Source organism: Gorilla gorilla, chromosome 14 (assembly GCF_029281585.2).
Source record: "Gorilla gorilla gorilla isolate KB3781 chromosome 14, NHGRI_mGorGor1-v2.1_pri, whole genome shotgun sequence".
In the NCBI taxonomy this organism is placed as follows: Eukaryota; Metazoa; Chordata; class Mammalia; order Primates; family Hominidae; genus Gorilla; species Gorilla gorilla.
In genome coordinates, this window is record NC_073238.2 from 55,252,135 (window position 1) to 55,265,773 (window position 13,639).

At 36.0% G+C, this 13,639-nt stretch overlaps 1 protein-coding gene and 1 pseudogene across 5 annotated transcripts in view; both read right to left on the reverse strand.

Annotated features, from left to right (window-relative positions):
* ELF1 (E74 like ETS transcription factor 1) overlaps positions 1-13,639 on the reverse strand; it is a 126,104-nt gene that overhangs the window by 44,933 nt on the left and 67,532 nt on the right. For 3 of the 5 annotated variants that reach the window (XM_055360028.2, XM_055360024.2, XM_063697279.1), the window contains one exon: positions 1,861-2,160. The exons of 1 other annotated variant lie outside the window; for it this stretch is intronic. In XM_055360028.2, the coding sequence (XP_055216003.1) occupies positions 1,861-1,932 (72 nt within the window). In that variant the 5' untranslated portion in view covers positions 1,933-2,160. Of the gene's footprint in view, positions 1-1,860; positions 2,161-2,735; positions 2,957-13,639 lie in introns of those variants that run through there. One more of the 5 variants, XM_019039823.4, reaches the window with a different exon arrangement.
* On the reverse strand, positions 8,571-13,217 carry LOC109029301 (regulator of G-protein signaling 17-like; annotated as a pseudogene).

Here is a 13,639-nt window from a genome sequence, read left to right on the forward strand (position 1 = left end):
TAACACAGTAAGATTGTCACACATTATTGCAAGAATATATAAAACATCATTAGTGAGAATCAAACTGGCTGAGTTCAAATTGTGGCTCTACTATTTACTGGCTGTATGATTCCAGGAAAGTGACTTAACCTCTTGATATCTCAATTTCCTCATTATAAAATGGGGATCAGTATTTACCTTACATGGTTAATACTTATAAAATCCTTATAACACCTGCACAAAATATAGATTCATTTTGTTAGACAAAAATAAATAACTTAAGAAAATACATATATGTACATGCTGATGTTAAGCTAACAGTACCATCTCCCTTTCCAAAAACATAAATAACCTCTGCAAAACAAACTAAGTATATCATACATAGTAAGTGTATAAGTGTTGTTTTGCAAAACTTTTTTTTAGGCTATGTAGACACACGTATGAATATGGTACCATAATGTAAAATTCACTTCTCTCATGTTCCAAAGAGTGTCAAATCCACTATAACTAGAGCATATTAGTGAGTGGCTTAGGGCTTTGTCCTCTGCTGCTACATCCTGAGATCAAACCTCACCACATCAAGCCTAGCATCTATATACAGCATCTTTCATTTAAGAGGGCTGCATAGTAAACACACTGTTTCAAACCTTAATATACACACAAACATCCTGTCTTAAACCAAATTCAAAACACCTTTCTTCCTAAAATATATTTTGTATTGTCTCTAGATTAAATCCATATCACTATTAATATATTTTTAATCAAGACTAAGCAATTCTCTCCCTGAACCTGTTATCCTCCCTAGTCAAAGCTCATCCTGATGTTAAGGCAACTTAATCCAAATCCTCACCTTTTGTAGGTTTATTTATAAACTTTTTGTTCTGTCACTTCAATGGACAACACAGCTTAAAAAATTTTAATTTTATAAAAATCATTAAATTCACTCTGCCAAAAGTAAGAATTTTATTATTTGTAGTAACTATGTTTCCAGAATAAAGGCATTACATATTATAATTGGCCTATTAAAATTAGGTGTTGAGCATTAGGCTTATTTCAGTGATAAATCAACTTTAGGTTGGTTCTCAAAATATTTTTCCTAGTACCCTGTCTGAGTCTCTCCAACACGTCCACTATTTCTCCCATATCATGTCTTACATTCCCTATATAACTTGTTTAAAATGAAGTTAATTGTAAAGTCCCAAGAAACTCTAGCCTCGTTCCAGTTCTTTTGTGTGTGTGTGTGTGTTGTGGGGAGGGGGGAAGGAGACTAAAATTAATCTTAGATCCTTTACTCAGTATCTCCTAGATCTTTTTTATGTACTGAAAACAGTAATTTGCACATCTTATATAAATTCACTGAAAGCCGATTTAGAAATTCTTCAGTTCAATCCCCTCATTCTGCAGATGATGAAATCTAGATCTAGAGAAGTTAAGTAACTTCCTCAGAGTCACATGCTTTGGACTGAAATGATGTATGATTATGGGACCGCTAACGTTGTCTCATCTACTTGAAGAAGTAGCCCATGATTACAAACGTTAATTAACCACATACATTAAAAGGCAGTATATTCTCTAGAACTTTTCAAAGTACTTAAAAATAATTACTTAAGGCATTTAGTGTTAAGTCTCATTTTACAAAAAAACAAGCTGAATCCCAAAGGTATTACTTCCTTGTTACCATATCAAAGCTAAGGATGAGACTTATTCTTCATGAATTAACTGGTGCTTAAAACATAGTATCATATTTCCTCCAAATATTTCATTTATAAATTTTTACTTTCAATAAAGTTTCTCTCATTGTCTTTTAAAGGAAATAATTTTCTGATATGAATAGAAAAATCATAAAAGTCATTAAAATGAAATTTTCTCTGAATCTCATACCTGTCGTTCATCCTCCATGACGTTACTAGCAAATTCAAATACTAGGTCGTTCTGTTGGACAACAGCAGCCATAATAAAGCATTCCCCTTAGATCCACATGAGAAAAATTCCAAGCAGATTCACGTGTCAGGCAGCAAAATCCAGTGATTGATTTGAGTAAAAAACCCTCAGCTCTGTCTGTGGAGTAATTGTATACCCAAGTTTTCTTTAGGGAAGGTGCTTCAGTTTTCCTGGTTCATTGATATTCTAGTCAAATTGAGACAATTTTTCTAAAATTTTTCTTCTCTCAAGCTTCTTGGCCTAAAAAACAAAAGCTTAGATTAGTTATGAAAAAGCAATCACCCACTTAGGATATAATAACTGATACAGAGGGCAGTATCGCCAAAGCATTTTTTTATTATTAACATTTTTAAATAAAATCGACACGACTAATGCACATACGCTCTTTTTAAAAAGTTACATATTTTCTTTGAAGAGTTTGCTCCTGCTAAGATCATCTGTCACTACTGAAAATTAGGCCTCTCTCCCCCACTCTCCAGTTAAACTACTGTTAAAGTACTCAATATTAAAAAAAAAAAAAAAGGTCAAAAAACCCCAGCAATAATGAGGGTTGCAATCGCAATAAAGGATATATAAACAATTTCCTACTTTTCACCAACTCAGCAAAGCACATACATAGAAACTGCTACCCAATGAGTAATTTCACAACGTATATATTTTCACCTTTAAGAGGATTTATATAAGGATTTAAAATCAAATACATTTAAAGTTTAGTAAGAACTATTTTTAAATCTTTTAAAAATACGCAGAAATTAAAGCCCACTCTTTCTGTTCTTTAAAAAGGCTTCTGATAAGTAAAATGTTTTAAAAATTACCATGCTTAAGCCTGTCTTCAGTGGCTTCTTTTTTAATGCACTGAAATGTATCCTTATCTCTAGCATAGGCTTGCAAGCAACAGGAAGGAAACAGCACTTGACCACGTCATGGCAAATTAGAACATGCAAAGAACTGCACTTTACAATAGTAGAAAAACAGAAACGCAACTTAGTAGTGAAAACAATTTCACAGCGAAGGGACAAAGGCTTTTAAAATGTCTGCCAAAGATGTTTGCCTATTTAAAAAAAAAGTTATCAATACTAACAAAAGGAAAAAATTCTTTAGGTGTTTATCACAATCTTACTACATTTTCATCAAATGATTATGGCCATAAATGTGGCCTGAAAAGAAAGATACAAAAATAATCACATTAAATAACATTAGTTCTTTGAATTAGCATTTACAGTTTTATTACAAACACTTTAAAAAAGAAGTTGACTCCAAGGAAAGGATGGCCAGTAATTTCCTAATAATTTTAAAGAGACAAGTCTGGGGATGAAGCTGATCTAGTGAATCAGTTTCCCTGAAAACACAAATCCAGCTAGTATGTGTCAGCCAAATCAGTTAATCGGTTTCCTAATTTCTGTAAAGCCAAGTCCCTATGTGTCCCGGGCTTTAGGGGTCATCATGGATGACTGTGATTTTCCTAGCAAGAACTCAAAATAAAATAAGAATTAAGAATCCAATTCAGATGATATTTCTACTCACTACACTAAATTCCAACACAGCAAATTTCCCACTCTCATCCACTCCCTTTTAACAGGAAGTTTAACTCCAACACTGGCAAAGTATTTTTAGCACATTCAGGTGGTTTTTGAGCAATGTACCATATCTAGAAGAGGGGAAAAAAAAGTGTTTTGATTTAAATTGATCACAGATAGATACATTTGGCCTTGTACTTATTATTATTTATAATACCTTTTTCCTTAAATTATTATCCAACCCAATTCCTCTATAGTAGACCTGCCTTATGTTCCTCCACACAAACTATTCAATCTTGCCTCTTTTCTCAACTTCTGTTATTTCCCATGCCTGCAACACACCCATCTTCTACTTGCCAGCATTCAATCCCATCTTTTCCATTCAATGCTCAAGCCCCATTTATTTCACAAAGCCTCCCAACATCTATGCCTCAAACTACAAGGACTGCTCCCTTCAAAAACACAGCAATTACTGCCTGTAGAACCAATTTAGCATGAATTGTAGTACATTGTCTTACATTTGAAAACTGTGTCCCCTTAATTCAACTGAATACATGTTTGAGTACCAATTATTTGCAAGGCAATGTGCCAGGCACCAAGACAACTGAAGCAAAACCTCTTCTGGGGAAATAACCATTGTCTAAAATTTCTTCTGTACCTCCCAAACCTGTGTGCCCACAGTGATGACAAAAAGGATTATATTGATGACAAATACTGTTTTAAATATCTTATCAGGCCAGGCATGGTGGCTCACACCTGTAACACCAGCATTTTAGGAGGCTGGTGGGGAAGGAGTCACTTCAGACTACACGTTCAAGACCAACCGGGGCAACATAGCAAGACCTCGTCTTTACAAAAAATAAAAAATTAGTTGGCTGTGTTGGTGTGTGTGCATTTGTGATCCTAGCTACTCAGGAGGCTGAGGCAGGAGGACCACTTGAGCCCAGGAGTTCAAGGCCGTAGTGAGCCATGATTGCCACTGTACTCCAGCTTGCATTACAGAATGAGACTCTGTGTTCAATAAATAAATATCATTAGATATTTAAGCTATTTCTACAAATATCCTTTATTTAAAAAAGAATAACTGATGTACTCCTGATAAAGAGGAAACTATTATCATAAGCTTGAAAAACGAGAGTAAGAAAATATAACCAGAATCAAGGGATGTTTGCTGATACAGAAGTTTCTCTGTAAAAGATTAGGTTCCAGAAGGCTATTTCAAAACCCATTTGTTCATAAATGCAAAATGACATTGTGCCAATGGCCAGTGTGAATATATCTAGGTAAATTTAAGTTTCACTTTCTTTTCCACTGCTGTCATGTACCTTTTCGTACCAGCACTTCCACACTGCTACTGTGCTTTAACAGTTGTCTTTCAGAAATCTAAAAAATCAGGATAAGCAATCAACATACCCACACCTTATACATACTAACAACTAACAGTAATAAATCAAAACTGAAATGGCTCCCCACAATCACTAAGCCACTTATTGCAGCAGAAAAAGACACTTTTGCTCTGGCATGTAGCTTTTGCTTATTTCTATATAGAAGTCCATAAACTGAAATAAGTAAAGAAAAGCATTTTACTGGCTTAATCATGTCTTTGATTCTCTGTTATCTTTCCTGCTCCTCTTCCTCTCCCCTGTGTACTTACATACCCTTCTGCATCAAGGTGATTCTTGAGAATACATTTTCTGATACCTGATCCAGAGGGAGCACCTGTAGATATCAAAGATTCTTATAATCTTTGATTACAAAGCCCAGGTATCTTAAAATTTTTTCAGTAACAGACAAGACTGAAGATCTAAATCAATGATTCCATTTTTAATTAGTAAATTGGGGTGGTCAAGTTCTCACAGTCTACAAGCAAAACAGAACTAAAACTAGAATTCTTCTTTCCTAAATCAGGACTCTCTCTAAAACTGTAATATACAGCTGGGCCTCTAAAATCCACCAAAGTCCTTTCTGCTATAACAGTTTATAACACAGATTAAGTAAACGCATATGTAAAAAATTTTTTAAATCTCCATCTCTAGGTTCAGCTTCTGAGCTCCAAATCCAGTCACTAAACTATAAGACAAGTCTACATCAGTGCCCCTTGAAGTCAGTGTGTAAAAAACATGTCCAAAACTAAATGCATCATCTAATTCCTCAAATACGGTCTTAGATGGAAAAAAAATATGGGCACTCAGATTAGAAAAAAGGCTTCTGTTCTAACCTAACAAATTGAAAGTTCCTCAGTAAATTTAAAACTTGTTTAAATTTACCCATCCTTAATTATCTATTATAGTCAGGAAGCACTCTGCTGTATTAATAGTTCTCAAACATGTTTTTTTCAAAGTGTCAGTCTTTATAAAGTAACAAGAAAAAACGTAAGTGAAACTACTTCTTCATCACACAGACATAAGCGGTCAACTTATGTGCACAGTTTTCAGAGGGCATCCAGGCAGACATCTACCAGATAATAAAAAATCTTAGGCTGGCTCAGATGTCTCTTAATCGGGTGAGGACCATATTCTTATTCTCCAAGGAGACATGCCACAGGAATACTTAGCAACAAGGTTCCTAACCTGTCATCCCCAAAATAAGCTTTGGAGTTAAAGTAAAATAGTAACACAAAGCAGTTCAGAGAACAGGCTCTGGAGTCAGACCGATTGGGTGCCAATCTTCTGCAGTGTGACCTTGGACAAGTTACTTGCTTGGTGTCTCAGTCCCCTCTTTCCATAAAATAGGTATCAGTCTCAAGTTTCCTCCTTCTGTAAAACGGGTAAAGTAATACCAAAACCTAGAGCTGTTGTGTAGATGCAGAAATGCATGTGCAGAATACTTGGCACATAACATGCACTGAATTAACATTAGCTTCTTTAGCGCTGTAAGTATATGCAAGAAATATGTAACAGGTGCATGCTAGGTAACTAATAATTCTTTAAGGGTCATTTCTGTACTCCCTGGAAGTCTCTATTACCATAGCTATTTGCTATACTCCAGAAAAAGAACATTATAGCCCATTGTCAACAAAACTGTAATTCTATTCCAGTGCTTCAAGGTTTGGCGTCTTTTTAACAAATCCTGTTGCTTCAAGGCTAGGACTTCACTCTGCCTGGCAAGCTTCCCTAACACAGAGTCCCATTATGCCTCATTCCAAACAAAATGACTTTACTGATGGTAAACACAAAACCCTCAGCCACACTACTAGCTACTATAACCACTTCAAATGGTTACTTGTTTAATTTATTATAGAAGATTTCAGGTACTAAAAGAACATATGATAGTCAAAATTGATCACTGATTGAATGTAAATTTAAGATTCCTTCAGAAAGGTTTTTAGACACAAGGATATTAAACCCACGAATTCATAAATATATTTTTAGAAAATCATTGCTCTCTTTTTTTTTTTTTTTTTTTTTTTGAGATGGAGTCTCGCTCTGTCGCCCAGGCTGGAGTGCAGTGGCACCATCTCGGCTCATTGCAAGCTCCGCCTCGCGGGTTCACGCCATTCTCCTGCCTCAGCCTCCTGAGTAGCTGGGACTACAGGCGCCCGCCACCGCGCCCGGCTAATTTTTTGTATTTTTTAGTAGAGACGGGCTTTCACCGTGTTAGCCAGGATGGTCTCGATCTCCTGACCTTGTAATCCACCCGCCTCGGCCTCCCAAAATGCTGGGATTACAGGCGTGAGCCACAGCACCCGGCCGAAAATCACTGCTCTCCTTTTAAGTTACTATGGTACCAACTGTTTATGGTGAAAATTAATAAATAGTCCGGTGCCGTGGCTCACGCCTGTATCCCAGCACTTTGGGAGGCCGAGGCGGGTAGATTACCTGAGGTCAGGAGTTCGAGACCAGCCTGACCAACATGGTGAAACCCCGTCCCTACCAAAAATACAAAAAAAATTAGCTGGGCATGGTGGTGAGCGCCTGTAATCCCAGCTACTTGGGAGACTGAGGCAGGAGAATTGCTTGAACCCAGGAGGCAGAAGCTGTGGTAAGCCGAGGCACGCCACTGTACTCTAGCCTGGGCAACAGAGCAAGACGCTGTCTCAAAAAAAGAAAGAAAGAAAGAAAGAAAGAAAATTAATAAAGAGAATCAATCAAAAAAGGTTTTAGATCAGACAATTCTGGGATAAAGAAGGTGAAATATACCAGCTTAAAGCAATGACGTGGTTGAATGACTTCTCTAATAAAGTATGTAATTCAGACTGTGTCTGTTTATGTACATATGGCATGTTTGTAGGTTGGCAGTATCTAAAAAACTGGAATGCTACAGTAACTCTAGACACCAAGTAACTGAACAGAAAGAACTTTCACAAGATGTGGTAACCTAATAAAAGGGCTCTTTTCAGTATATACAGATAGTCATGGTAAGAAATGCAATATTTGGAAAAACCATTGAAAAAATATAACAGAAATGAAAGAAAACAGAGTAAGAAAGTGAGAGAAATGAAGTGAAGTTATACCAAGTAGAAATGAGAAGCAAGCAATAAACCCATAATCTGTAATGACTGAATTCCTGTGTGATTGACCATAGTTTGGTCTTTTAAAAAATCTGTTTTCTATTATAATATGGTAGAAGGCTCTATATTAGCTCCCAGCAGAAATGAAGTCAGTGGTATGAAGATAAACTGCACACAGTCTTCCAAAGGTTGCCAATTCTCAATCTAAAAAGTGTGAAATCACAGGATATTAGAGCTGAAAAAGATCTAAGGATTACCTAGGACAACATATTCACCGAAAAGATAAAGAATTTAGGCCTAGAGCATTCTGATGTGTCCAAGGACACACAGCCAGTTAGTGGCAAAGAAAGCAAGAAAAGCCCAGATTTCCTACTGGTACCTTTATATCTATATTAATAGAACTTCATTAATATTTTTTCCTTAGCAGAATATCTGGAAAAATAAGAAATCCCCTAGACAAATACCTAGCAAAAGTACCTTACCATACCCCAGTACAACTGTCAATTAAAATGCTTTTATATATTATGCAATCTCTTGATATTTGGGATAAATCATTTTCAACCATATTTTTAACTGAAACAACTGGTGCAGAGGGTTTGTAGATTTCCCTATTTACTACTTTAAATCTTAGAGTTTTACTATTATTATCTCCCAAGTTTACTATATCATATCATCTTGCCTTACATTTTCACTCAGCCTAAAAAGTAAAAAGGAAACATGTATAAGCCTTTTTAGAAGGCTACCACAATTTAGTAACTCATTAAAATACTTCAAAATAGATTTGTACTGATATTTTTCTCTCTAGTTCTTTTTTTTCTTTTTGAGACAGAGTCTTGCTCTATTGCTTAGGCTGGAGTGCAGTGGCATGATCTCAGCTCACTGCAACCTCCGCCCGGGTTCAAGTGATTCTTATGCCTCAGCCTCCTGAGTAGCTGGGACTACAGGTGTGCACCACGTCTGGCTAATTTTTGTAATTTCAGTAGAGACAGTGTCTCACTATGTGTCCCAAGGTGGTGTCGAACTCCTGAGCTCAAGTGATCTGCCCACCTCAGCCTCCCAAAGTGCTGGGATTACAGGCATGAGCCACTACATCTAGCCTTTCTAGCTATTTTAAATACAGTATTATTGCTAGAATTTACATTAAAATATGCGAATATGGGAAAAACAATAAAGAAACATCCCAAAATGTAGGTATAGTTAAGAAACCAGATTTGAACTTTCCCAAAAAAGAATAGTCATACTTTCTCAGTTCCTGCTTTCTCTAAACCAGGTACTCTACACACAAAGTTGAAGGGAAAAAACACAAGTTAATGTCACAAGGCAAACAAATTATTTCATTGCACTCAGTGTTCTCATAATTGAAAAAGAAAATGTTTCTATACCCCAACTTTTCATTTAAATTTTTTCAAATATTCAACGAATTTAAGAAAGTTGAGAGAAAGCTTAAAACTATGTTTTTGCAATCTAAACAGGTACCATGTATTTACTATGAATATATTTTAGGTAGGTATGCAAGATAGGTACTTAAAATTAAGCATTCTTTTATTTTTTAATTAATTTTTTTATTGTTGAATTCTTTATTAATTCAAAACATTTTAAGTCAGTGTAATGCACATGCATTTTACACTAACATCCATAGATTTCCACAATATAGTAAAATGAAAACAGCTCTATTCTGATTTACTTTGAAAACTCAAAGAAAGCTACCTAGTTTGAGACTTCTGAATTTTTTTACATTATTGTCATGCTCAAATTCTACTATATGGTGAAAATTCTAGCATTTTCCAGAAATATATTATTGTACATAGGTAAAATGATAAAACTGATTCTAGGAAGAGGGAATTAAAAAAACCAGAAAAGCTTAAATTGGAGGAAACATAATCTGGATTAACTATTCAATTTATTGAGTACCCACTGTTATTCTGGCATTGCAAAATAACCAAGTGTGGCATCTCTTAAGTTGTATTCATGCATTTAAAACTTCTTTATTGTCCACTAATAAACATTGGTGGAGTACAATATATGGTTATAGATTAAGTATGATGAACATGTTAGTAAAAATTTATACACATTCGATACATAATTTTACAAAACCAAACACATTATTTAACAAACATTCAAAAATCATATACAAGAAACATATTTATGACAAATTGGTTAAAGCCAGCGGGAAATACATCAGGTCTTTTACATTATTTCAATATTCAGTGTTCATTGACTAGTGGAGGGCAATATAGAAATGCACTAAGCAAAACTGCCAGTTTAAATTTAAGTTACCTCTTATGACAATTAGTAAGACTAAGATATTTAATATTGAAAGTATATGGAGGATTATTGTAATTATTTACACAGATAGTTCAAGGGAAAAATTCACTTTCACCTCTATTAGGTGAATATTCAGGATAAGACTTTTGGACTTTTATTTTTCTACTTTACTGTATTTTCTTTATAGCATGTATTAGTAATCACTTAATGGAACCTAATATCAGGGTTGAAGAATCTGCTCAGAATTTGTTTAGCTCAGTGTAAATGTCCAGAAATTTTACCTTCAATATAATCTCTTTAAAAATATATTACTTTGGCCAGGTGCAGTGGCTCACACCTGTAATCCCAGCACTTTGGAGGCTGAGGTAGGTGGAATGCCTGAGCTCAGGAGTTCGAGACCAGCCTGGGCAACATAGTGAAATCCCGTCTCTACTAAAAATACAAAAATTAGCCGGGCTTGGTGGCGTGTGCCTGTAGTCCCAGCTACTCGGGAGGCTGGGGCAGGAGAATCGCTTGAACCCGGGAGACGGAGGTTGCAGTGAGCTGAGATCGCACCACTGCACTCCAGCCTGGTGACAGAGCGAGACTCTGTCTCAAAAAAAAAAAATGTGTTACTTTACAGTGGAGAAACATAATAGATGCTAACTCAGCTAAGTGATCAAGGTTAACATCAACAGCTAAGAGAAGCCTAAAGTTTGAGAGACTGTCACAACTAAGAGGAGTCCTGATGATGGCATGTACCTTTGATATCATGTGATAAGTATGGCACTTTACCTTTGTGTTCTTCCAAAACCCAAAAACCCATGTCTAGTCATGAGGAAAACATCAGACAAATCTCCACAGAGGGACATTCCACGAAATACCAGTTTATTTCTCAAAACTGTCATCAAAAACAAGGAAGCTTTCAGAACTGTCACAACTAAGAGAAGCCTAAGGAAACATGACAACTAAATGTAATGTGGTGGGATCCTGGGACAGAAAGGGGACATCAGGTTAAAAACTAAGGAAATCTGAATAAAGTATGAACTTAATGACCAATACTGGTTTATTAATTTTGACAGATGTCCCATAGGTCTGTAAGGGACCTTTCTATTTACAGTTTTTCTGTAAATATAAAACTACTCTAAAATTAAAGTTTTCACGGACACATTACTATTTTAAATTTTACTTTTATTGTAAACATTTTTATTTTTTCTTAGAGTCAGGGTCTCACTTTGTTGCAAAGACAGATCTGGAACTCCTGGGCTCAAGTGATCCTCTCGCCTTAGCCTCCCAAAGTGCTGGGGTTACAGGCGTGAGCCACCATGCCCGGCCCGTTACCACCTTTTATTAAGTTTTTATTTTCATTGTAAAATTGTTAAAGAAAATCATACTACCTTAATATTGAAAAGTGTTTTCTAATTGTCAATCTCTTATATCTTAGTCTTAGGCCTATAACTCATTTATATACTTAGCAAATAACTTGATATTATTTCTGTCCTTGGGAATGTTGTTTTATTTCCTTTGGAAATAAAATTTTCAAATGACTTCTCTTATTTAAACTTTAATTTTAACCTACAATTGTATATCTATCTATCTATGTATGTCATTGAAAGAAACATTTCTATAGATTTGAGGTGATGGTGAACTGAAAGTAGTGATTTGGGATCACATTATTGAGCAAAGCAATAACACTGATATAGTGTTCCATCTTAAAATATGATTGTATGTTCTGATGAATAGCTAAATCAGATGTTTAATGTATGTTTTGGAAAAAAATAGGGGAAGTGCATTAAAATGACATTTAATACAAGCATAAAATAACAATTATTGAGTTGAAGAACTCTGATAAAATAATGTCACATTTTGTTCTTTCCACGTTTATTTAATGCTCATAGCCATCCTGATAATTATTTTATTTGTCATTTGCAGATGAGAAAATGAACTCAGAGAAGATAAACGATTTGCCCAAAGTCACATGAGACAGAAATGTAACTTGAAATCAAATTTGTAATTTTAAGTTCCTGATGTTTTTACACTATGCTCCCTAAGTGCATCTGTGAACACACATTTCCATTAGTAAGCATTGTATGTGGCATTCTTTTAATACAGCAATAAGAGCTAGATCTTTAGAAAGGAAATGTATCCAAGCTTAGGATAGAAACACAATCTGTTTATTATTCTAAAATGTTTATTTCTGTTTAAAAGCTGTTATGCAGTGATAGCAGTTAGGTATAAGTCAACAGTTTTAAAATTCTAAAATTTCTGAAATGAGATTTAATATGAGAAATAATGAAGGAAGAATGAATTTCACATTGCACATGACACATTTAAAAATATTACATTTGGTTATTGTCATCAATGCTTGATAGTGTTCCTTTTCCCTACTCATCTTAGAGCTTTTGTCATAGGAATAAAATCAATTCCCAAACTGGGACCTTCTATCAGTTAGGGCAACATTTTCCTTTTGTAGTGTTTTCATTAGAGTCAAAGTCTTGACCATCCCCTTGAATTCATCTGAAAAGATGTTACTTGGGGCTGGAGAGAACTATACATGTGAGGATTAGGATCCAACAAATTTCTATTGATCACCTCTCTAACTCAAGAATTCTCTAGCTTGAGAATCAAGACTGACCTCTTTTGGTGATAGTACAGAAATGTAATCTTCATATATCATTCTAGCCTTTTCTCTTTTCTTTGATTACTTTTTTGTTCTGTTCTTTCTTTAAGTCTTCACAGGCAAGCCAGAAAAGTAGGTTCTCTTTGTTGTATTCTGTTCAGAGGAACTCTCTGAAAAGGTTTCTTCCTGCTGGGGCCTTCATCATCTTGTCAAAATTTTGAGACCACGGCAAGACTTCCTCTGCAGTGGGGTTTTGGCATTCCTCTAGGACCTGGATACCCTCCATTTTTGTAGTGTGTGTGGTTCTTCCTGCATTTTCCCCTCTTTCTTCATTCCTAACAGTGAGGCAGGAGCAGCTGCAACAACAGCACCAACAAAAGCAACAGATGTTGTTGGGCCTCTGGTTTCCCGGCGCTTGAGACACAGCAGGTGTTCCTTCATTTTGGGACTGCTGCCTTTTTCACATTTCAGCTACTTCAAGACCCAATTAGCCAGTTGCCTGGAGGTGTGGGCAGCGCACCGATGGGTCTGGGGGGAGCGGGGCTGGGCGGCTCTGTCCTCTAGCGGAGCCCGTTTGCTACTATCCGCCCAACTTAAGCACCCAGCGGGCGAAGAACTAGTTTTTATTTATTTTTTAGAGGCAGGGTCTCGTTGTTGCCCAGGCTGGAGTGCAGTGGCATGATCCTTGCTCACTATGGCCTCAAACTCCTGGCCTCAAGTGATCCTCCCACTTCAGCCTCCTGAGTAGCTGGGGCTATAGGTGTGTACTACCACACCTGACTAATTTTTTATAATTTCTTTTGTAGAGAAGGGGTCTCATCATCTTGTCGAGGCTGATCTCAAACTTCTGAGCTCAAGCAATCCTCCCGTCTAGGCCTCCCAAAGTGC